This window comes from Notolepis coatsorum, assembly GCF_963971535.1.
Source record: "Notolepis coatsorum genome assembly, chromosome: 19".
In the NCBI taxonomy this organism is placed as follows: domain Eukaryota; kingdom Metazoa; phylum Chordata; class Actinopteri; order Aulopiformes; family Paralepididae; genus Notolepis; species Notolepis coatsorum.
Window position 1 is genome coordinate 30,113,470 of NC_140183.1, and position 26,887 is coordinate 30,140,356.

The 26,887-nt window shown below is 45.8% G+C and overlaps 1 protein-coding gene across 1 annotated transcript in view; it reads right to left on the reverse strand.

Moving 5' to 3' along the window:
• Positions 1 to 26,887, reverse strand: part of LOC311246659 (IgGFc-binding protein-like) — a 105,930-nt gene that overhangs the window by 75,508 nt on the left and 3,535 nt on the right. Inside the window, exons 2-7 of the mRNA XM_084336827.1 lie at positions 21,404 to 21,457; positions 14,594 to 14,727; positions 12,453 to 13,111; positions 11,644 to 11,897; positions 8,031 to 8,210; positions 6,908 to 7,071 (exon numbers count right to left, since the gene is read on the reverse strand). Of these exons, the coding sequence (XP_084192953.1) occupies positions 6,908 to 7,071; positions 8,031 to 8,210; positions 11,644 to 11,897; positions 12,453 to 13,111; positions 14,594 to 14,727; positions 21,404 to 21,455 (1,443 nt within the window). The 5' untranslated portion in view covers positions 21,456 to 21,457. The remainder of the gene's footprint in view (positions 1 to 6,907; positions 7,072 to 8,030; positions 8,211 to 11,643; positions 11,898 to 12,452; positions 13,112 to 14,593; positions 14,728 to 21,403; positions 21,458 to 26,887) is intronic.

Below are 26,887 nucleotides of genomic sequence, written 5' to 3' on the forward strand. Positions count from 1 at the left end.
CCTGGGTGGCAGGCGAACCGGCTGGTATGGCCCCACTGGAGGACCCGGGACTGGACTGAGTCGGGGACGAAGAGACGATGAACCGGTACATTGCCTGGAGCGCGATGGAAGCGTAGGGCACGCCTTACCACCCCCTCGATGCCCAAGGTGACTACTCCTACCACTCTGGCCTCTGGGAGGATGGGAGTCGGGTCCTCAGTGGTTGGAGCCCCCTTAGAGTGTAACCGGGACAGGGAGTCGGCCTTCGTGTTGCGGGAACCAGGGCATAACGTCAGCGAGAAGTCGAACCGACTGAGGAAGCTGGCCCATCTTGCCTGCCGGCCATTGAGGCGCTTGGAAGCACGGATGTACGTCAGGTTCTTGTGGTCCGTCCAAATGGTAAATGGCTCCTCGGCCCCCTCTAGCCAATGACGCCACTCCTCCAAGGCAGCCACAACCGCCAGCAGCTCCCGATTGCCGATGTCGTAGTTCCTCTCGGCAGGGAGGAAACGACGCGAGTAGAAGGCGCACGGATGTACCTTCTGGTCCGTTGCCGACCGCTGGGATAAGATAGCTCCTAGTCCAGGATCCGAGGCGTCCACCTCTACGATGAACTGTCTCTTGGGGTCTGGATGGAGCAAGATCGGGGCGGAAGTGAACCTCTTCTTGAGGGGCTGGCCTTGGGCTGCAGCGCGAGCCAGGGCCGGCCCAGGACTACTGGGACAAGAGGGGATCTGGTGATAAAAAACTGGAGTCTCTCAACGTGGTTACCAGCAATGGTGAGCAGGACAGGACAGGTGCGTTGAGTGATGTCAGCCAGGCGGTGTTGGTCCAATGGCCTCACGAGGTCCTCTAGTGGAATGTTGGCCCGGGTAGCAAACTCGAAGTCTAGGAAACTCTCATCAGCACCCGAGTCAATGAGTGCCTCCACCGTGGCCCATTGGTCCGCCCAGGCCAGGGTGACGCTCATCAGACGGCTAGGTGGTGCACGGCTCTGGGAACGAGAAAAACGGCTCACCAGGATCTCCCGGGGTCCCGGCGAGCCTGGTCTTTTGGCCGGGTGGGGCAGTTGGCGATACGGTGTCCATCCCGACCGCAGTAGAGGCAAAGGCCGGACCTGAACCTCGCCTCCCGTTCAGCTTGGCTAAGATGTGAACGTCCCAGCTGCATGGGTTCCTCCCCGGGCACCGAACGGGAGGGGAAGGAACCACCAGTCGTGTTGGGAGCAGGGCGGACCGCAGTACCGTCACAAGTACGGGGGGTCTGGAGAACCTCTGGAGGTCCCTGTCGGGTTTTCTCACGTCTTCTCTCCTGGAGGCGTCCGTCGATGCGAATGGCGAGGCTGAATAGGTCTTCGAGGGACTCAGGTTCCTCACGGGTCGCGAGCTGGTCCCTGACAGCGTCGTTGACCCCCCTCATGAAGGTGAGACGAAGCGCTTGATCGTTCCAACCGCTCTCCGTTGCCGCCAGTCTGAACTCCAGCACATAGTCGGTGACCCCGCCACTGCCCTGCCGGAAGGTGCCCAACCGAGCTCCAGGGTCCTGGCCACGGGCTGGGTGGTGGAAAACCCTCCGGAGCTCAGCCACGAAGTCTGGGTAGGAAAAACAGAAATCAGCCCCCATTGCCCAGGAGGCAGTAACCCACTGGGCTGCCCGGCCTGAGAGCAGGTTAGTCATGTAAGCCACTCGGGCTCCCCTTGAAGTGAATCCGCTGGGTTGATGACGAAAAACCAACTCACATTGCATGATGAATGTGGCACAATCCTCAAAGTTACCATCGAACAACCGTGGTTCGGAGAGACGGGGCTCCCGAGGTGCGGGATCGGGAGGCGCGGGGCCTGCCACGGCTGCGGGTGATGCTCCGGCCGAGGCTCCTGAAGTAGGTGGGGTTACAAGCAAGGTGTTAACGGCTTCACTCAGCGCTTGTAATTGGTGGAGAATATTAGTCTGCTGATTACCCTGGGCTGTCTGCAGGCTAGCCAGAGAGCCAAGGGACTCCTGAATAGGCAGGACCTGGTCTCGGAGCTCCTGTACAGCAGCCGCAGCCGCACCTAGCTGTAGGCTGTGGTCGTTGGTTAACTCAATCTGGATCGGGTCGTAATGTTATGGTTTGTAACCGACCTCAAACGCAACGGCACAGACAGGAAGTTCAGAGTTAGCCAAATGCTAGGGCGTATTTATTTACAGAGTCAAAAGAAGGATAAAGTACAAATAATCAAACAAACGGGGAGACTGCCTTCGGCAGAGTCATCTGCCGCTCTGCAGAATCCTCCTGGTGATAGTGGTGGGGAATTGGCATGTGACGTTGTAGCGGCTCTGCAGATACTCCCAGCAGATAGTGGTGGGGAATTGGCATGTGACGTTGTAGCGGCTCTGCAGATACTCCCAGCTTTCACTCAAGGTGAAAGAGAGAGAGAGATATCAGAAACAGTCCAACGAAACACAGAGGCAGTGTGGTTCCCTCCTCCCTAGCTGGGTCCAGAACCAATTGACAGTGACAGTCCTCAGTGTTCCCCACAACACACAATTTAGCCGAGTTAGTGCAACAAAACGAAGTCTTCAGTGTCTCTTCTAAAACACACAATCAGAATAATCCAGAGGGGTTTGGTTCCACTCACCCAAGCGCAACGCGTAAAGCGGGCAAAACGAGGCGCAGCTCCAAACGGGGAACAAGGTTCTCCACAGCGGTTCTCCACAGAAAGGTCCTGGAGAGAAAGTAGACCAGGAACAGCAACGGGGAAAAGCAGGCAAATGCAGTTGTATTCCAGAACGACCCGACAACGATAGAAGGAAGGTCCTGGTATATAAAGCCCTCTGGGGCGCTAATCACAAACTATGACAGCTGCGTGATGAAAGTGGCAATCGTTCAAAAATCGTGTGGCGGGGAATGCACCAATCAGCACCATACCTCAGGAGAGCGTGTGGCGGGGAACCAACCAAACCTCACACCATGTCTCCTGAGCCGTTCAGCCATTGTGTAGTGTGATGTGTGCCAGGTGCCAGTGTATGGTAGCCATTGAGCCTGCGTAGCCCAAGGTTGGGTGCTACCAGTGGTGGTGAAGGAGGCAATTTACACCCTACATTGTAAGATGATGATGTAAGAACAACAACTCTGGATTTAAAACTCTCTTAATGTGTGGATCCCTGATGCTGGCTATGAGGCAATGGTCCAGCGTCAAAGACACCAGAACAACCATTTTATCACTCCTATTGGATAGGATCAGATCTATTAGAGTTGACTTAGAATTAAGTTGAAATATCATGCCAATGTGTGAAATACACATGCTGGTCCACTACAGGACAGTGTGTCAGTGTCATAATAAATGGTAATGGTGAAAAAGATGATATGAAGGTATGGTTAAGGTGCTCTACTCTGCAACCAGGGCTCCAACTAACAATATCTGCATGCAGATGGAGGTGCGTTAACCACTATAATACCACACCATGTTATGATTATGTTCAGGGTTAAGGTTAGTTTTAAGGTTTGATTAACGGTTATGTTTAGGGTCAAGGTTAGTTTCTAAGGAACACTGCCAGGACAGCTAATGGCCATGCATTGTTTACTCTATTATGTCATATCACTTTATGTCAAACAAGCTGAACTATCCTCCTTGGGGTCCCTTGTTCTCGGGTGTTGGGTTAGAACCTCCGACCCTGAGACAAGATGCCCAGCTATCTGCCGTGTCGGATGGTGGCGCCCGACATGGCAGCCTCCCGTACGTGAGGGACGCAAGTGACGTGGAGGGAGGTACGCAAGGGGAGTTGCTTGCCTTGTTCCCCGAGCTCATGGCGGCCGACGCAGCCGCTAATGGCGTGGCGTTGCCACAGCCTCTGCCTGCACCTGTCCCTGATGACATGATAGGTCATCTCTGGCAACGTCGGCCTGTGAGAGAGACAGGTGTTGTCTGCCCATTCTTCCCTTCAATGGAGGCCTACGTGAAACAGGGACAGGTAATCTCCCGCATCACTGGCCTTACCCCCGCCTACGTGCCAGTCACACGGGTGGCGGGTTTGGTCGAGGGACTGAAGGACAGGGTGCCTCGGCTTGATAGCCCGATGACATCCATACTTTGTCCCGAAGTGGTGTGGGAGCCATTGCGTGCATTGGTTTAGCTTATCCTAGTGGATATACGCTTTTCATGTAGCATGCTAGGTACACGGGTGTCATCGCTGCTGGTTGTTTTTCATCATATCCGGGGTGTGGGGTCATGAGGGGGTGAACTGATAAACCCTCCCTTCCCTTTTTTCTGATTGGTCAGGGGGTTGGACCTCCTGTCCTTCGGGCTTCCTGTCACGCTGTTGGGTCAGCGCGTCACAGGGTAGGGAGAGGGTGGGGGGAGGGATTCCCTGGTCCCACGCCATATTTGGGCAGGTGGGTCACGGAATTCCCCCCACCATAGAGTACATCACTGGGCACGTTTCTATTGGTTGTGAGACTTCCGTGAGTTCTTTTCAGGCTCCGTGTTGTGGACCTCTGTTATTGTCAAGATGAGTTATGCGGTGCGTGAGAACTTAAAAAGAAGTTTTCTGCTCTGCGCTCTGTTGCATATGTCTTGAGCTTTTGGTCACATAGCTCAATGTTACATATATCTTTTCAATTGTTACTCACGTCGGAGGTCTCTCTGTGGGTTCCCTGTCTCCTCTCTTTCATACAGAGCAGGGTTGACAGGGGTGTTTTCCCTCGGACGCGTCATATGGGATCCATTTCTGTCTTTTTGCTAGCTTCCTGCCGCTCTCCCAGGCGGTTTGGAGGGAACGTTATCTGGGTTCTTGTTAGAATTACCATTGATATGTTTTGGGTCTCGACGTGTACATAGTGCTGGCCCTGGGTGCTTCTGTGTGGAACCACGCATGGGCTTGCGCGCCTTGGTTGCTCATCATGGAAATGGCGTTTTTTGTGGGGCAACTAGGATGGAGTTTGTCTCTTCCGAGCGCCAGTGTACTAGGTTAGTCTCGATGAATTCTCGTTCATCTCTGGGGGGAGATAACGGAATAGATCAAAGCATTGGCGGAGGGGTCTCATGCCCTTGGGGTGGGCCACCGGGCGCGGTGCTTTTATGTTCTGTCCGTCTTGGTGGCGCCCTCTGTGATGTTTTAGATCGACACGCGTACCTACCCCCCTCTTAGGACTGGGGATGGTGGCATGATTAGGACACGGGACTGGTTCTGGTCGTGCCGGACCAGGTCAGTTAACCCGTTGTCCGCCGGGGCGCAGATCTGCTGTTCTGGTACCCTGAAGGACTTGTGCTTTTTCGGGGGGAAAATGCCGGGTTGGCCCGGGCGTTGCAGGGGTTGATGTTATGGAGGTGTTCGTGGTTATGTCACTGCGTATTATCCTTCACTGTTGCTTGGTCCATTTTGTGTTGTACCTTGTGCTGTGCTAAAGGAGCCTGGTCCTTGTCCATTCTTTTTTCGCCCCTCTCTTCTCCTGCTTGGCGGGGCTTGGAGGGGGCTGTCGAGGTGGTTCTTTGTACCCCTCTGGCATCCCTGTGTACGTCTTGGTCCACCGGGCCCAGGTCCGGACTCGTTCTCGTCGACCTGTTGGCCTGGGTTAACCCCTTCTTGAGAACTGAAACACTTGTACTGCTGTATAGCCGGTGTATACCCGCAGTTGTATTTTGAAGTTTTTTTCTTGGGGGGGTTATAGGAACAACCGCCTCCTGTTAAACTAAACATAGGGTAGTGGTAGCGGAGTCAACTCTCGGGTTAGGCCGGGCTTGACCCCGTCTGCCTGCAAGTGTGCCCCTGCACCATTCATGATGTCTGCCAATCATGTCAGCCTTCTCTGCCTCGGCCACTCTAGAGGGTCTGGGTTTTTTTGTGGAGGCTGCGACATGGTGCACAGCATACCGAACGCCCCTTCCGCCGGGGTGCTGTTTTCAGCAGACCCCTTAGGCTCCTGTCTAGTCCGCAGTGCTCCAGGCACAGGTTGAGTCCTTTTGACCTGTTGCCTGGATTGCGGGATCAACCTCTTTGGGGGTTGTCTCCCCGGTGCGCTGCCTGGTCTCGCTGTGGGGGTGTAGCCTCTTGAGTGCTTCAGGGCGGCGTGCTGTAGGGGGGAAGGGCCTGCTCTTGGATGGGCCCTGTCCGATACGCTGGCGATGTGGGGGGTGGCGTCACTAGTGACCGCCTGGAGGGGTCTCGATGCTGCGGCGTCATTGGCCTCACCAGGCCCCCTTTTCCGGGGGGGTCCTGACCCTTCCTGGGGCTGGGTCCTCCTTCGCGCTCCGCTGCTACGGCCTTGCCACGGGGTTGGGTTCTTGACCTTGACCTTGTGATATTAGGGATTGTAACAGGTTTTTTTTTCTTCTTCCCGTTAATTCCCTAGTGGCATGTGGGTTGCACGCCTGTGTAGTCGTGGGTTCTTCTGTGGGAAGGTAAGTCCCACGATCTGTGCGTTTGAGTTGCTAAACCCTCTTCGCACAGTCGGATCCGATTCCCTCCCGTTCCCCTCTAGGGGGGTCCGGGGGCTTGGGTCCTCCCCGGTTCTGATGGTTGTGGGGGGCCTCAGCGGGTACATTTGTCGAGCTTCCGCTCTGCTCAGCTCCTGTGTTCCACTACGAGCAGAGCGTAAGCTATTACGATATATAACATACGGTTATCATATAACCATAGTTATATGAGTATAGCGAGCGCTCTGCTCGGACTCACTGAGGACCCCGTGGTCTTCGCCTTCGGTGGTGAAAGACTTGGGAAGGAGCTGTTAGTATGGCCACATCCCCGCTTATGTAGAGGAGCGGATGGGGGTGTGGCCAGGCGGATGGGTGTGTACATGTGAAGAAATGTATTCAGTATTAGACTGATATGGGATAGGGTTCCACTACGAGCAGAGCGCTCGCTATACTCATATAACTATGGTTATAGGATAACCGTATGTTCTATCTGGTGGCATTTGGTTCCATCTGGTTCCATCTGGTCCCAGCCATACCTGAAAGTCGAACCGTTGACCATCGAAGGTCTGGTAATGAGGGTCGCCAACCGCACGGCATGTTGCCGTGGAAACATGGACACATGCCCCCTTCACACACTCCTCCTTCTCCCGACACGTCACTCTATCACAGGGGTCTGGGGGGGGCCTGGTGGGAGGGGGCGCTGGGAGACACAAAGACATGTTCTGGTGACTGCCATTCCACACTGGTGTGTGTGTTCAAGTTTCAAGTTTCAAGTTTATTTATTATTATAATAATAATTATTATTATTAGTCACAACAAAATACAGAATACTTTATGATGAAATGCTTGTTTCTGTATGAGCCCCTGAGAGTGTGCTACATACAGTAAAAAGAAAGTAAGTAAAAAAAGTAATTAACCCTCGAGTCAACCTTTAAAAAAATCACACTTTGCCGAAAACTGTGATCGCAGTAAAAATATATCTTTTATTGTTCCAATTTTCTTTCATGAATATCATTATTAACTTCAGTCCTCACCATACATATCGAATATTTATTCAATTTCAGGATTTTAACCATTAACCACGCCTAACCCTAACCCTAACCCTAACCCTAACCCTAAACTGTTAATTTCTGCGACTAGGGTGGAAGGTGTGACACATTTATGCAGTGCGCTTAATAGTGATTTTTGAAAACAAACAAACATGGATTATAGGAATGTGAGTCAAAGATGTGAGACTGAGCTACTTTCCTGGCATATACATAACGATATCCAAAAAAAAACGAAAAAAGGCTATTTGCCGAGAATTGCGACAAGGGTGACTGGAGGGGTAAGAAGTAAGTAAAAAGTAAGTAAAGTCAATATACATATATACAATATACAATACAGAGTAAAATGAGTAACAGTGAGGTACAATGCAGAGGTACAACACTTAGGGTAGTGTGTAAATGAGGTATGAATGTAGTGAAAATCTCTTTAATAATAGATAAATATAAGGTGTGTTAAAGTGTCTAAAGTGAGTAAAGTGAGTGGTAAGGTGAGTGTTTGTTTAAAGTGAGTGTGTACATGTGGATGTGTGTGCAGTGAGTTTCATTGTCATTGAGCATCCTGATGGCCTGTGCGTGTGTGTGTGCATGTGCGTGTGTGTGTGTGCATGTTTACCTCCAGAGCAGACTCCAGCTGTACCGTATCCATTGTGAGATTTCCCGCCATAGACGTAAACCACCATTAGGCTGTCGCCTTGTACCGTCACATGACCCTGTGTGGTCCCCAGTGCCACGTTAGACCACACCCACTTCCTGTCAGACGGGAAGTCAGCCCATTTCAATGAGGAACACTCACCTAGGAGCAGAAAGCAAGGAGGGGTCAGACTATTAGGAGCAGAACAACAAGGAGGGGTCAGACTATTAGAAGACTTGGAGGTCTATAACACGGTATGGTTTATATTATTAACACCATAATATAGATTACCTGATGTGAGGAGGTCTATAACAACACCATAATATAGATGACCTGATGTGAGGAGGTCTATAACAACACCATAATATAAATCCTCAGCCAATCACAAGAGCACAACTACTCTGATGATGGAATCCCTCTTAAGTTTGGTATCTCGCCATCACATCCATCACAACATGTATGAATTCACTGTCTTAGACCATAGTAATAACATGTATGAATTCACTGTCTTCTTAGACCATAGTAATAACATGTATGAATTTGCTGTCTTAAACCAAAAGAATAATGTGTATGAATTCACTGTCTCAGAACATAGTAATAACATGTATGAATAAACTGCTGTATACCATAGTAATAACATGTATGAATCACTGACTTAAACCATTATAATAATAAACCAAAATAAACCAAAATTATTATTTTTTTTTTATTTTTTTATGCAGTCAGGCCACTGAACTTAGAAGCAAGCCAGGCCAGTGTTTCTAGTTGCAGCAGCGCAATAGTTAGATAACCTAGGTGGGGAACAACCAGGAGATCACTGCAACTCACACAAGTTGGAGAACTATCTCTCTCTCTCTCTCTCTCTCTCTCTCTCTCTCTCTCTCTCTCTCTCTCTCTCTCTCTCTCTCTCTCTCTCTCTCTCTCTCTCTCTCTCTCTTGCTCTCACACACACACACAAAGGGAGCCGCATGTGATTGGTGGAGGCGGGACCCTTACAAAAAACTGTTGTTGCTAATCATTGACACATGCTAGCCTGTAATAATCCCCCCCAGAAAAATCTACTTTGCATTTGATATATTGCAAATATATGCCATCACACACACTGGCATTTAAAGGGTTAGAATTATAAAATGATGTGGTGTTATGATCAGGGCTGAAGTTGAATAAAAGATTGTATTTTTTTCAATCTGACATTACAAAAAAACTGAAAATCCATCAAAAGCAGTGTTGTTGCTAATCATACATAATTTATGCTAGCCTGTTTTTAACGATAATTTGTGATGCCATCACAAACACTGGCATTTAAAGGGTACAAATTTAAAAAAATCCTGCACCAGAATGCAGGAAATTAAGTCTTTGTAACAAAAAAATTCCTGGTGGGGGACCCCCAGACCCCCTGCTTAAAAAGTGGCCTGACTGGGGCTATATTTTGCACTATATTTCCTGGCCTGAATGATTTCCCCAGTCCGGCCCTGGTTAAAAGCCTCCAATGCTTATTAGTGTGTGAATTAATGAAAAATTATAATCATTTTTTTTACCTCCTATAATAGTGGGGGTCGTGGCTCTCTGACACTGTTATTTGGGGGTCGCGGCCTGAAAAGTTTGGGAACCCCTGTCTTAGACCATGGAATAGAGTAGACCATATGAATAACATGTATGAATTCCCCCTCTTAGACCATAACAATAACATGTATGAATTCACTGTCTTAGACCAGAGGAATAATGCCCCCCCCCCCCCCCCCCCCCTGCATGAAGCAAAGGCTTGTGGGATACATAGTAGATATTGGGTCTCATTCACCAAAGGGCTTAAGACAAAAGATCAGACATATTTTTGTCCTAGCGCCACTTAAGAAATCTTCTGGCTGATTTTGGGATTCACCAACTCTTGGATTCTGTCCTAACTAAGAGCAGGATTTAGGAGCGCTGAAGAGCAGTTGTAAGTCGGACAGACTGGTGTGCGCCGTGTTCTTAAGGGCTTTATTTAGGAGAAATCATAGTGATTTTGTTTATGTCAACTCTACAAGCTTCCTTTGAATTAATTAATCATAATTAAAATAAATATGACAATATTTGTACGATAAACATTTTTGTTTTCCATTTACAGTCATGCCTCGGCATCGTGATGTCCGAAAATAAATACAACCACTACACCATCACTGCAAATGACAGTGGATAAATAAATAAGAACTAAAGCTAATCGCGTGGATATATCTATAGTGGAATAGACTGTATTAATATTCCATATTTATACCATCTTGTTGCACACTCCTGGCCATGCATCTGCCGCAGCGTGCATATACACACACACGCGCATACTGTATAGTCTACATGTGTAATGAATGAACAGTAGCCTTATATTATTCGAATTACTTGTTTCATTAGGATATAGTATTATACTGTATGCGCTGCCCTATAGTACGTATTAGGGCTGACCCCGATTAGTCGAATAGTCGACTAATCGCTCGAAAGGAGCCGTAGTCTAATGCAATTTTTGTATTTTTTTTTTTTAAGATGAATTTTTTGCGTTTTTCCAGCTTTATTGGTCAGACATGACCGACAGAGGAGAGGGAGAACGGGAGAAGATGTGGGGGAGGACATGCGGCAAATCCGTCCGGGAGCGGGAGGCAAACCCGGGTCGACCGCGTAGGTTTGCGTCGCAGTATGCTGTGCGCCAATTATTTTTTAAATAATAATAATAAAAATACATTTTTATTATTATTTTTTTTTCAAAAGCAAAGAGGCATAGAAGTGTGGCTAACGCTAATGACGCGCATACCAGCGAGGCTAACTGCCTAAGAAAACACTGAAGGCACTGAAAGAGGAGTTCACCCAACTATTGAACACACTAGACTAGACAAATATCAAGATGTATCCATCAGTGGACCAATTGCATGATTTTTCAGAGGACAAGGAGCCTTCAGTCGACTCCTTCAGACATTAAGCACCCCCCACAGTCCAAATGGAATGATAAAAAAATATATATATATTTATACTTCGACTATCGGCAAATTTCTGCCAATCATAGCTAGCTGTCACGCTAAGATGTGTAACTTAAATAAAGATCAAATCAACTGTGATGTAGTAGAAATGACTACTAGGCAATGTAGTATCTGTGATCTCCTAATAAAACAAGTTATTAGAATAATATAAGCCTACTTATATTAGCGCGCAACAAGACGGTTTAAATATGGAATATTAATACAGTCTATTCCACTATAGGTATATCGTACACATTTGAATCTAATCTATTTTTGATCCGTCGGGCTTCCTCGCTACCTGTTGAATACGGGGCAATGCCGAACCTCTTTTTGCCCACGGCCCTCACATTATAATGAGCTGGAGAGGCGTGTCTGTATGCAAATTAGGTAAACTGGAACGCTCGTTCAAGTTTGTGAATGAGTGACGTATCTCATTCTGGGGATCGCAGCTGTGATCATTTTGGTGAGTTAAGACAACCTCTCTATGCGTTGGTGAATCCAGGGGTAATTGTTGTCGACTTTCTCTTATGACCTTCCAAGGAGGTTGTTGTAAGAGAAATCTTATGACACTGTTGGTGAATGAGGTCCATTGACTGACAACACCTTCATGTATCTACCTTGTTTCCTGCAGACAGTCACACTGCTCGCCCCCTCTTTCTCTGATAGGACCATAGCTGTGCTACTGAAACCGCCCAAAGTCTCCACCGACCAATCACTGTTCAGCTGGCAGGAGGGGAGGAGTGTCACCAGGAAGGGGTTGTTTGGTTTGTTGTTGCTGAGGAACAACACCATCAACTTTTTGTTTCCCTTGACAACCAGAGGACTTTTGTGAGGCACGGCCTGCATCTTAACTTGCCCTGACATCAACTTCCTGTGGGAGGGGAAAAGGTAAATCATTCAAAACAATTGTTTAAAAAAGAACAGTGGAAAAATAAACAGTATTTATTCATGATTAATGTAAACATGTTGTTACTAAATCAATTTAAAAGCTAGTTAAAATGTAACTAGAACAAATAAAGTATGTAGATGAATGACTCTGCACTGTGTCCCTGTGGCTCAAGACTATAGTGTCATCTCTATCATCCATCTATAAACAAATAGTCTAGTTAACTAGCCAAATTATTTTCAATCTAGACATTATTTTTCTATCTGGCATCATTCTGATCAATCGAACCACAAATGAGCAAGTTGCTACAGCTGTTGTTACATGAACCATGTGAGAGGTAAAATATAGTTATATGAACCATGTGAGAGTTCAAATATAGTCATATGAAACTTGTGAGAGTTAAAATAGTTATATGAACCTTGTGAGAGTTAAAATATAGTTATATGAACCATGTGAGAGTTCAAATATAGTCATATGAAACTTGTGAGAGTTAAAATAGTTATATGAACCTTGTGAGAGTTAAAATATAGTTATATTAACCATTTGAAAGTGTGTTTCCCATGTTGTACTGTGACCTCTGTGTTGTCTTCAGTTGCCATGATGGCGGCCTGGTCAGTGGACTTAATGTTTTGGGTAGAGGGCACTAGGTAGTGTTTACCCAGCCTGGCCACCGGGGGAAGCTGTTCATAGATGTGTTCACATGTGGATTTCAGTGACCAACACTGGTGGCCCACTAACACTGCCACGGGCTGCTGGGATCGAACCCGTGTTCCTGTCAGAGTTTGGTAACCCCTGACCAAGTATGTTTCGTATGGTGCCATGGAAATGGTCACTTCCTTTTTCCGTTTCCACCTAACCCCGCCTTTCAGCCTAACATCAGCAGCAGGGAGGAAGGTGATTTGGTTCTGGCTGTTGCCATTGACGACGGCCAGCAGTCTGCCCATGCTGTGATGCCCCCCCTGGGGAGTGTACACCACATAATCTGATCCTAGCTGGTCGCTAGGGGCAACCACTGAGCCGTCCCCTGTGCTGGTGCGACGGTTGAAGGAGACCACGGAGATGTTTGCGCTGGACGACACGCGGACCGCTAAGCCGGCAGAGGCCCCGCCCCTCCGCAGCTCCGCCGAACAAGGGATGGACACCCAACGAGTTTCCTCTGGAGAGAGAGTCAGCTCTTTGGAAAACTTCAATGAACCAACCTAGAGACACAATCACGATTATAATAGTGATAATATATAAATAATATATAACCTAGAGACACAATCACGATTATAATAGTGATAGATTATAATTAGAGCTGGGCCGTTAACGGCGTTAACGTGCTGCGTTAACGCTATACTAGTATCGCGCGATAATATAATTAACGCATTAATCTAAAAAAAAGAAAGAAAAAAAATTTAATTTTTTTTTTTTACCTTTATTTACCCAGGGTAGGTTCGCTGAGCACAGATGCTCTTTTTCAGGAACGCCCTGCTTCACATTCACACAGTTCCATTCACACCTGGGAGCTGCCCAGTACAACCACAGTTGACACCATTGGCCACTGAGCAACTCCACTGGAGCAGTTGATTCAAGCCATGTCACATAGTTCAAGTTTAAAATGATTCTTTCTGTTTTGCTCCTGAGAGTGCTAGATACTGTACTGTACTGGTAATATTATTTATTTGTGTTAACTTCTGAATAAAACAACTTATTAAACACAAGTACATCTTATTGAACATTATTTTGATATTTCATTACCAATTATCATAGCAAAACAGCTTTTTCAAACAGTCTGTAATGCATTTTGGAAACGGCAGATGGGCTCATGGTGTAATGGGCCACCTGGCCTGAGAAACATAAGGAGGAAAGAAAAAGTAAGGACTTACTTCTGGTCATTATTTGGGTAGAACACACATATTTTGAATGCCTTCGGCAGTTTTTTTTTTTTTTTTTTTTATCCGTTTTAATCTAGATTAATCTAGATTAAATCCAGGATTGCAGATAGATTAATCTAGATTAAAAAAATTAATCTATGCCCACCTCTAATTATAATATATAAATATATAACCTAGAGACACAATCACAATTATAATAGTGATAGTATATAAATATATAACGTATACTATATAAATATATAACATAGAGACACATATTTATAATAGTGATAATCGGCTCCAGCCTGAAATGGTGAATTATCCTCCAGTCTGCAGCAGCCATTAGGTGGAATGGTCCTTTAAGACTGTGTGTATGATCTAGTCTGCAGCAGCCATTAGGTGGAATGGTCCTTTAAGACTGTGTGTATGATCTAGTCTGCAGAAGCCATTAGGTGGAATGGTCCTTTAAGACTGTGTGTATGATCTAGTCTGCAGCAGCCATTAGGTGGAATGGTCCTTTAAGACTGTGTGTATGATCTAGTCTGCAGCAGCCATTAGGTGGAATGGTCCTTTAAGACTGTGTGTATGATCTAGTCTGCAGCAGCCATTAGGTGGAATGGTCCTTTAAGACTGTGTGTATGATCTAGTCTGCAGCAGCCATTAGGTGGAATGGTCCTTTAAGACTGTGTGTATGATCTAGTCTGCAGCAGCCATTAGGTGGAATGGTCCTTTAAGACTGTGTGTATGATCTAGTCTGCAGCAGCCATTAGGTGGAATGGTCCTTTAAGACTGTGTATGACCTTGTAGAGCCTGATCTGGACCCACCTGGATCTGGACGCTGGCCTCCGAGCCCTGACTGCTCAGCACCAGATGCAGCTGGTGGCTTCTCTTACTGAGCCGCACATAGTTTGGAAGGAAGGTGGTTATGAACTCTGTGCCTGTAGAACAACCCTGGAGAACTGGAGGAGACACAATATGTCATATTCATCTATACATATGTTGTTAATATGTGTTATGATGACATGTTCATCTATACATATGTTGTTAATATGTGTTATGATGACATGTTCATCTATACAGATGTTGTTAATATGTGTTATGATGACATGTTCATCTATACATATGTTGTTAATATGTGTTATGATGACATGTTCATCTATACATATGTTGTTAATGTTATGATGACATGTTCATCTATACATATGTTGTTAATGTTATGATGACATGTTCATCTATACAGATGTTGTTAATATGTGTTATGATGACATATTCATCTATACATGTTGTTAATATGTGTTATGATGACATGTTCATCTATAAATATGTTGTTAATATGTGTTATGATGACATGTTAATCTATACATATGTTGTTAATGTTATGATGACATGTTAATCTATAGGCCCCCTCTTAAATAAATGGACAGTAACTCATTGACCGCCGGGGATTAGTCGGGCCCCGTTCTAGCACTGCCACGCTTTAAAAGATAGGAGTGCGTCACCTTGTTTGTAGAGCTATAACTATATTCTATATTATCGCTATGGATACAATACTATGGCCCATTTGACATCACCTATCTATCGTTCAATATGTGAAAAAGAATTAATTTCTTCATCCATACGTTCCCGTGTTATACTGTGGTGAATATAAGTATGGTTATAGCCTGGTCTGGGGTAATTCCCGAAGGGCTGAGTAATAGCCTTATACGTCAATTCTACTATAAACATTGCCGTTTCTTGCTATTATTCCCAAATCAAATCTATATCATAGGTAGCCTATTATGTTTCATCATGAATGCATGAAAGGGGGGGGGGGGGGGGTAATTTTTTTATTGATATCATATAGCCCTTTCCTTCACTAGGATGTACCCCAAAAATAATATTCCAATTATCTGATTGTGAGTCCCAGTATTGGTGTCGATCATGTCGCCAACATAATCCACCACACATCATGCATTGGGAGCATTTGACGCTTCCCAATGCGATCGTTATAACCGCACCATTCGCCCGACAAAGAAAAGTGAGCCCGGTGACATTTGACCATTGCACAGGCCAACAAGGTTTCAAAGGGTGCTCGATACCGCCGTCTAGCTGGATGCGGCCGGTATTGCACTTTGGCGATCTCAGACTCATTCCCTATGGTAACACCAAGGTCCCTGGATGAATAATTAATACAAATATCGGAAAAAAGGAAAAACGATCAAATAACAAGTATAGTCGTTGTTGGCGTTCAAGCGTCGGCTCCCAATAATGAGTAAACTCGTTGTTGGCGGGGAATGAGTTAAAGGGACAGTTGTTATTGATCACTAGCCACACCCCCTCTTAAAGGGACAGTTGTTATTGATCACTAATAATAATAATAATAATAATGACTTGGATTTATATAGCGCTCTTCATGACACCCAGAGCGCTTCACAGAGTCCATTATTCGTTCATACACAGTCATACCGGTCACTAGTCACACCCCCTCTTAAAGGGACAGTTGTTATTGATCACAAGCTTAGCTTTCTAATAAATTGGCACCAGCACATGTCAGCATCTGTTAGCATCTGTTAGCATCAATCTTCAATGTCAGTTATCAGGAGGCTGGTGATTATTGCTCTCTCTGGTGTAAAACATTTTTAGCGGGGTGGTCTGACGGGTGTGGTCAGCAGCAGTGTTGGGCAAGTTACTTTCAAAATGTAATATATATTACTAAGTTACTTTCAATTGGAAGTAATAAGTTACTGTCTGTGTGACACGTTATGTTACTTACAGTAATACACTACTTTTGCATTACTTTCTAGTTAAATAAGTGGATTGAACTTCCGATGATGTATATATCAGGGGTTCCCAATGAATGTTCTGCCCGGTCCACTTTCTAGGATTCAAAGGACTTGGCAGGCCAACCCTGACCCACTCACCCCTCCCTCATTCAAAATGTAGACATAGGCTACGTGAGAAGAACAGAGTTTATTTTAAACAGCTTGTCATTTTCAGTTGCATGAAATTCCTTTCAGTTGCATGAAATGCAAGTCCAAATGTAACATTCAATAACCATTTTAGTTTTTTTGATGAAGGAACATCAAATTTGCGCAATTATAGCCTACTGCTGGAAACACTTTAATGGGGAACTATCTTATAAATGGCCTTTTCCAGGGGTTTGCATTGTTTTCTAGCAATGTGGGGTTGTACCAACACTGTCTATGTCTCTAATTCTCATGTTGGCGCATTCCTCCAGTTCAGATGTCACGAGATCCTCCCCCACTGAACTAAGCCATTCTGAATTTACGCGTACCTCTGACGTGTAAGAATTCTCATCTGCATACCTAACGCCTCCTCTATGGTTGTAGCCACTGCCCACACTCAACCATTATTTATTGCAGTACGCAATCAAATGCGTGGAATTGAAGTTTTTTTATTTATAGCATTTTCAGCTTTTTCTGGCCACGCAGGACTGATAGAGGGAGAGAGGGAGAACGGGAGGAGAGGTAGGGAAGACATGCTGCAAATGGTCGCCGGGACTGGGAAACGAACTTGGGACGACCGCTTCGCGACTCAGCGCGCTATGTGGTGTGCTATTGGAGCGCCCTGGAATTGAAGTTTAACAGTGAGGTAGCATTGGGTTAGCATTTTAAAGCATTATGAGCAAAACGGGCAAGATATGTTGTGCTGTTCCTGACTGCCAAGCAGCGAATACGTCCTTGCATTCATTTCCTGATGATGTTGTGATCCGCCAGCAATGGGCCAAGTTTGTGAGCTATAGCGATCGTGACTTGTAGAGACTATTAGAAGAGGACAAAACAATCACACTTACTGTATGGATGATAACGTGCGCTTTCACCAGACTACATTGGACTCAGCACTTCTGGTAAATCATAAAAACACTATAGTCAAACAGGTGTTGTGTCGAATTCTGACTCCCTGCCAGAATCTGACTCCCCCTCGGAAAGGTATCCCCTGTTGCCCCCTCACGTGAACGCTCATACACTCTATCAGCCTACCCAGCATGTAATACATTCTTTGTTAGAACTCAACTCGTTATTATTGGCGCATACACTATCAGATTTCTGTCATAAAACGCTAAAACGGACAGAAATGCGGGAACGTTCTGATTATATTTAAAAGGCTTTGACATTATAAAACGAAATAAGTGGAGTTTCGAAGCTGTAAGCAGAATACAAGTCATATGAACACCCACGATATAGGCTACCTATATCCAGAGCAGCATTAGGTGCTATGCAATGTTCCCCCTAAGGTGCGCCCGTGCGCGTGCGCGCACATGGCAAAACGCTCCCGGACACATCTGAAATCGGGCGCGCAATTTTTTTTTTAAATCTGGATTTCTTTTTTTACCTTTTTTTTTTTATTCAACAAACATGATTATGTTCACGTCTTAAACTCATACTGAGGCCTTAGTTTTGGTTTTAAATTGCATATCATCATTCATTTATTTATTGTCACACAGAGCAGAAGAATTTTGCCAAAACAAACCAATAGTATCCAGCTGCAGAACGGCAGACCAGCACTCTGAGACCCAAACGCATTTCCTTTGATTAAATTATACATCAGATGATTTATGTCAAGGATTGCAATGCCTCGCTTGAATGAAGTTAACTTTTCACCTGGATAACGTCAACATTCAGGGTGAATGTAATGTGAGAAATTGGGATACAAAAAAAAATAAAAAATAAATATACGTAATATATGTATATATATTTTTGATCGGATCGGGAAAGATCGGTATCGGTAGATACTCAAAATCACATCATCGGGATCGGATTGGGAGCAAAAAAATGTGATCGGGACATCCCTAATGGTAACCTGTTGCGTTACCAAGAGAAGCCCCGCTTTCAGTGCTTTGTGGGCAGCGCTACTGCACGCTCACACAGACACACACAACAGATGAGGAAGTGGACAGATCCGACCAGCATTGCTGGCTCCTCACAATGCAAATGCGAAAATGTACATTACAGATGAACTGCAGAGAAAATTTCCAATTTATCATCCCGGTCGAGACTAATTGGAAGCGGAGTGCAACGCGTGCAAAGCTTGACCATATATGTTTATGTGTCTAATAAAGGTGCTGGCGATCTCAAAGCTCACATGGACACAGCAAAACATTACAAACAAAGCAGTGCGAGGCGAGAGTTTGATGGCAAAGTTGACCGAATTGATTGAAGAATGCAGCTATACAGAGAGAGAAAGAAAATAATTGAAAACTATTTTGATGCCTCAAAATGATGTTTTGGTTTGATAAGATGCTTATGATACAATCATTCTAAGGATTATGTGTGTAATAAATTAGTTTAGTACACTAATTGCAACAAATCAGTGCATTTTTAAATTAGTATCTTTGTGAGGTTACTGTTTTATAATTTACATTACATTGAAAAGATAAAGATATATTTTTTAAAGATGGATTTTCTAATAGAGAAGAGGTATTATTTAGAACATTACATCATATTTTTCTTGTTATTTATTTTGTCCAGTAAGACTTGAAAATATATATTATTTTGTCATAGGTTGATTTAGTTATTTTCTTGAGATTTGTCAGATAGATTACTTTAGGCATAATACAGTATGTTGAGTAACTTTGGTTATAGAGAGATATTATTTTGTTTGTAAAATAATATAAACAATAATTTTATATCCATACAGAGGAGGTATACTTTAAATATATTATAATGATAAGGCATCTTTGAGTAAACTTTGATTAAGTATCTTGAGGCTGAAGGCAGAGTGTCCTCTTTAAAAAAAAATGACAATATGGTCACCCTTGAAGTCGCATTATAATTCACTTAATAAAAGAATGACGAGTCAGCCTCCTAAAAAGACAAAAGTTAGTGACACGACTCACACCGCCGCCGCCAACCCAACCAAAGTAAGAACTATGCTCTGTATCGTCAATCAATGGTCAAATAAATATTTGATTAAGGAATATAATATGCCTTTTTGTATTATTTCTCTGTGTATCAGCTAAATGTATATATTTTTATGTTAGACATTAAGGGAAATTAAGATTCTCTGATTTTTTACAAACCGCCGCTTATCAACTAACCGGTTAATCGGCAGGTGACGTATGTTGCTCAGTAGTTTCTGATGTCTGCTCAGGAGGTTTGAGTGTTTGCTCAGACCAAAAAATAATTAGAGGGAACATTGGTGCTATGTATGCTTTTTGACACATTTATTGCAAGGGTTTTGTATACACATAAACTCAACAAATAACCTCTGTTCTCCTTGCAATGCGTTTGTAATTCTTTCTTATACAGTAGGAAGGGGGAAGAACACTATATCGTGGGTGTTCCTATGACTTGTATTCAGCTTACAGCTTCGAAACTTCACCTATTTCGTTTTACAATGTCAAAGCCTTTTAAATATAATCAAAACGTTCCCGCATTTCTGTCCGCTTTATCGTTTTATGACAGAAATCTGATAGTGTATGCGCGTTCACGCGAGGGGGAGTCGGATTCTGGCAGGAAGTCCGAATTCGGCACAACACCGGCCGAGGCATTATTTGTCGCAGAGTTGAGAGCTCACCAGACTACAGCTGGGCGATCGCCTACAATGGCGATTGCCTAGAGCGAACGATTGAATATTATTATGAAGATGAAGAGGACAAACGGTGATGATCCATCCATAACATAATGTGCGTTTTCACCAGACTATGTTGGATTCTAGTATTTTCAAACAGGCTGGGTGTAACGTTGGTTGGTGACTGTCACTCAAAGTGCTTTGCGAGTATGGGCGGAGCCCAGCCAAAAACAGCTTGGAATCTTGAAGTGGAAAAATGCTGCTTTAGAGTACTTGATTAGAAATACAAAACAATGCATTTTTTTGAGAAAAACCTTACAGATGTGTTCCATAGACTCACAGGAATTGTGTAAAATTGCCCAAATAGTGAAAGAAATAGTAAGATAGTTCCCCTTTAAACATATCACAGTTGATTGTGGGCGGGCAGTGGCAGATCAGAGTTCTTACACGTCACAGATCGGAGTAAATTCAGAATGGCTTTGTTCAGTGGGGGAGATTCTTGTCTCAGCTGTACTGAAGAAACGGGACTGGGTAGAGATTTCACATCTAGTCAGTGTTGGTACACCCCCACATTGCTCGAAAACAATGCAAACCACTGGTAGCCTGCTTGGTCGTTTTCAGTGTGCCAGCAGCTCTCTCTGTCTCTTTTTTTTTCTCATCTCTCTCTGTGCTGCCTCAAGACACACACACACACACACACACACACACACACACACACACACACACACACACACACACACACACACACACACACACACACACACACACACACCATGGCGCTGTCTGTGGTGCTGGACTGTTAGCTGAGATGATTTTGGTAAGCTCTTTGTGAAGTATCTCCATGTGATGAGGCCTACTCATCAGTCCCACATGGAGACTTCACAAAGAACTTACCAAGACATCTCAGCCATCGAATTACAGCAACAGGAAAGTATTCAGGGGATATTTCTTTGGTGGAGGAACGGCAGGTGTATGAATACAAAAACTAAAACAATAAACCCTTCATGTCGGGTGATAACACAGGTGGTTATTGTAGTAATATTATGTAACATGTTACCCTCAGTGATCAATAACATCAGCTCCTACTAATTCACTTTCCCCCTTTAAATCCTCATGTTACTATACCTGCTACAAGCGCTGCAGCTGCTATACACAGTAGGAGAGGCCTCGTCCCCATGGCTGAGAGAGAGAGAGAGAGAGAGAGAGAGAGAGAGAGAGAGAGAGAGAGAGAGAGAGAGAGAGAGAGAGAGAGAGAGAGAGATGCAGTAAGTTAGTAGTTGCTTCAATGAATAAGCTACAACAATCAGTGATTCATGGACTAAAGCTAAAGGGCAGTTAAATTAAAGGTATCCTGTATGCAGATGATGTGACCCTCTCTCATACTGAACTAACCCTAACCCTACTGGACATTCCTCAATATATACAACTAAACAACCTAATCCTACTGGAGAACACACCTAACACACCTAACACACCTAACACACCTAACACACCTAACACACCTAACTCACCTAACTCACCAAACCCTTTTAACACACTTAACATAGCTAACTCACCAAACACACCGAACTCACCAAACACACCTAACTCACCTAACTCACCAAACACACCTAACACACCTAACTCACCAAACAAAACAAACACACCTAACTCACCAAACACACCTAACACTCCTAATACAGCAAATACATCTAACACACTTAACACACCAAACACACCTAACACACCTAACTCACCAAACACACCTAACTCACCAAACACACCTAACACACCTAACTCACCAAACACACCTAACTCACCAAACACACCAAACACACCTAACTCACCAAACACACCTAACACGCCTAATACAGCAAATACATCTAACACACTTAACACACCAAACACACCTAACACACCAAACACACCTAACTCACCAAACACACCTAACACACCAAACACACCAAACACACCTAACACACCAAACACACCAAGCACACCTAACTCACCAAACACACCTAACTCACCAAACACACCTAACTCACCAAACACACCTAACTCACCAAACACACCAAACACACCTAACTCACCAAACACACCAAACACACCTAACTCACCAAACACACCTAACACGCCTAATACAGCAAATACATCTAACACACCTAACTCACCAAACACACCTAACACACCAAACACACCTAACACACCAAACACACCAAATACACCTAACTCACCAAACACACCAAACACACCTAACACACCAAACACACCAAACACACCTAACACACCAAACACACCAAGCACACCTAACTCACCAAACACACCTAACTCACCAAACACACCTAACTCACCAAACACACCTAACTCACCAAACACACCAAACACACCTAACTCACCAAACACACCAAACACACCTAACTCACCAAACACACCTAGCACGCCTAATACAGCAAATACATCTAACACACCTAACCCATCAAACACACCAAATCGCCAACCAGTTACCACTATCACTAACCAGTTACCACTATCATTAACCAGTTACCACTATCATCAACCAGTTACCACTATCACTAACCAGTTACCACTATCATTAACCAGTTACCACTATCACTAACCAGTTACCACTATCATCAACCAGTTACCACTATCATCAACCAGTTACCACTATCATCAACCAGTTACCACTATCATTAACCAGTTACCACTATCATTAACCAGTTACCACTATCATCAACCAGTTACCACTATCATTAACCAGTTACCACTATCATCAACCAGTTACCACTATCATTAACCAGTTACCACTATCACTAACCAGTTACCACTAACATCAACCAGTTACCACTATCATCAACCAGTTACCACTATCACTAACCAGTTACCACTATCATCAACCAGTTACCACTATCATTAACCAGTTACCACTATCATCAACCAGTTACCACTATCATTAACCAGTTACCACTATCATTAACCAGTTACCACTATCATTAACCAGTTACCACTATCATCAACCAGTTACCACTATCATCAACCAGTTACCACTATCACTAACCAGTTACCACTATCATCAACCAGTTACCACTATCATCAACCAGTTACCACTATCATTAACCAATTACCACTATCATCAACCAGTTACCACTATCATTAACGTTAGGTTATGACTATAACCAAGTTCTGTTAATTAGGGGTGACGCTTGGCATCACTACTGCACTATCTCGCGTACGTGCACGCGTACTGAATAAACCACAAATGTACCTCTAATACCAGTATTAGTCTGACCACACCCCTCATCAGCTTACCTTCATAAGCAGGTGTGTGGTCACCTGCTCTCCTCCTTCCCAAGCTTTCACCACAAGGTGAGGTCAAGGGCTGCAGCGGCCGTCTGATGCCAAGCGTCACCCCTAATTAACAGAACTTGGTTATAGTCATAACCTAACGTTCTGTTTCATTAGGGGCTCTGCTTGGCATCACTACTGCACAAAGGGAGGCCAAGCGGAGCCGCTGGCTGACAAATACACCCCGCTGACAGCCCCCCAAAACCATCAGAACAGGGAGGGCCGAGCCCCCCCGACCCCCCCTAATGGAGGGTATCCCCCCTATTAGAGGCTTCACGGGAAGGCGACGGACCCGACCGTGCGAAGAGGCACTCAAGCAACTTAACGCACAGGGTGAGCAGACCGTGGCTTGACCCCACGACTACACACACGCACAACCCGCATGCCACCCGGGAACGAACGGAGGAACAACCTCGTTACTGCCCCCAGAATCACGGGGTCAAGGGCAAACCCAACCCCGTGGCAAGGCCGTAGCAGCGGAGCGCGAAGGAAGACCCAGACCCACCAAAAGGACTGGACTCCCTGGAATGGGGGCCCGGAGAAGTCCATGATGCCAGCATCAAGACCCCACCAGGTGGGCACGTAGTGCCCCGCCCCCCACATCGCCAGCGTATTCGGACAAAGGCCCCCCAGTTACTGCACCTGGTAATCCCAGGCGGTATCCCAAGTACTAACCAGGCCAGAACCTGCTTAGCTTCCGAGATCGGACGAGATCGGGCGTGTTCAGGTCGGTATGGCCGTAAACCGAGCGGGCCCCGTCCCCCCAACAGTACACCGCCTGGCACACTAACCCTGCAGAACAGACAGTCAGCATGGCCGTAAGCACACAAAAAAGGTTAACCAACGGAAGCAGGCAGCGCACCGGGGAAAAACCAGGCAACAGGCTGTTAACCCTAGCCTGGAGACTGCGGACGAGACAGGCGCCAGAGGGGACAGCTGAACACAGCCGCCCCGGCGGAAGGAGCGTAAGCTGGCGGTGTTGCATGACCAAGCCTCCATTTAAAAACCCCCACCCAGAGGGGTCGAGGCAGAGAAGGCTGACACGATTGGCAGACGTCATGAACGTGCAGGGGCACCCTCAAACGGTGAACCCGGGAGTTGACACTGCTCCAACACACCAGGGAATCAACCACCTCGGTGTTACCCAATGCGGTGGTTGTTCCTATAACCCCTCAAGAAAAAACTCCAAAACACACCTGCGGGTATACACCGGCTATACCGCAGTACAAGTGTTTCAGTTTCCAAAAAGGGTTAACCCAGGCCTACGGGTCGCAAACATCACTTCGGACCGGGCCTGGCGGTACGGGAAGCACAGGGTCACCAGAGGAGGTCAAAAAACCACCCCCACAGGCCCCTCTTCGCCATGCGTGAGAGAGGAGCGAAAAATAATGGAGAACCAGCCCCTAAGCACACCGTACCTGGTATTCCCCGGCGGTCTCCCAACCAAGTACTAACCAGGACCAACCTGTGTAGCGGCCGAGATCCGACGAGATCGAGCGCGTACAGAATGGCATGGCTGTAAGCCATGACGACAGTGCTGAGTAAAAACATACCCAACCAGGGTCTCCATAGCGCTTAACCCTGTGACACCCAGACCGACCTGGCATTTTTCCCCCTGAAAAAAGCCCAAGTCCCTCAGGGTACCAGAACAGCAGATCTGCATCCCCGGCGGACAACGGGTTCAACTGATCTGGACCAGCGTGACCAGAACCAGTCCCGTGCCCTAACCACGCCGACATGCCTACTCCAGGAGAAGGGCAGATATGCGTGTTGATCTTAACATGAAAAGAAGGCGCCACCCAGACGTTCGGACGAACCGCGCCTGGTGGCCCACCCCAAGGGCGTGAGACCCCACTACATATGTTCAGATCCATCCCGTCATCATCCCCCAGACATGAACGAGAATCCGTCGACAACCCACCCAGGTCATGGGATGTGGTCGTCGGAAGAGGAAAAACCCCCATCTCAGTTGCTTTATAAAAACGCTGTTTCAACCACAAGCAACCAAGGCGTGCCAGTCAATCGCCTGTTTACAGCGAGCTAGCACTATACGTGCGTCGGGACACACCCCCATCAATGAACAGGCTATTTAGACCTGTCATTGAATCCCCAAGGCGCCCAGGGGAACGACAAGAGGGGTGTGACACTCCCTAACTCCAACACTTCTGGAATAGAAAGAAGGAAGCATCAACAGTATGTATCCCAGTCTACACAGCCGGGGTAAAAAATGTTCACATTTTTACATCCCACCACCCTCCCATAGGAAAGAGACGGGGATCCCCAGAGAGACTTCCCACGCGAGCTGTACAGATTGAAAAGAATATATTGCACCTTGAGCCATGTAAAAAACTGGTTTTAGGGCCTCCGGGGAAGAGGCACTGAACCCATACACACTCAATAAACGAATTGAATCGAATATACATACAATAGAAAAGGACCCTTCTAGAGGGTCCACTCACTTTGACAATCTGAGGAGGAAGGCTCTGTACTCTGATGGAGGCTTCCTCACATGGAAGAAGGAGTCCGAACTCACAGAAGGCCTGAATAGGCGCTTGGTGAGGAGGAGCCCTGACCACCCCCCCTGAAAACAGATCCATCACATGGACCTGAACAGCACACGGAAGTCCTACCAACAGAGACGCGCACGGTGACGTACTCTATGGCGGGGGAATTCCTGCGGTGCACACGCCCAATATACCAGGCCGTGGGACCAGGAACTCCCTCCCCCCCCCCCCCCCCCCCCCCGTAACGTGCCGAACCGCCACGTGACGGGAACCTTGAAGGACAGGGGGTGTACCCCTGACCGACAGAACAATGGGGAGAGGAAAGGTTACCAGTTCACCCCTTTACGACCCCACACCCATGATACGACGTAACGACAAAAAGAGAATATGACACAGTCATAGTCAGCTCTATGAAGCGTTTCACAGCTCCACACAGCGCATGAGCTAACCTGCTATCTGATTTTTACTAAGGAAAAACACAGAATAGAGAGGGCTCTAAGAACCCCGGTCCAACATACACATGTGCTTCTGTGGCCAGTACAACCCAGTTGTAGGTCACATGACACACACAACCCATCATCACCTACAAAAAATGGCAAAAACACTCAACAGAGGAACGCCGTTTCTTTCACAATGAGAGAATACATCATTCTTGATTAGTATCGACCACAGGCCTTGCTAAGCACACATGACAGCAACCAAACCAATTTCCCTTTAGGAAATAAGTTTCTCCAGCAGATTTAGCACAACCTCAGCAATCAAGCTAAGAGTTACATCGTAT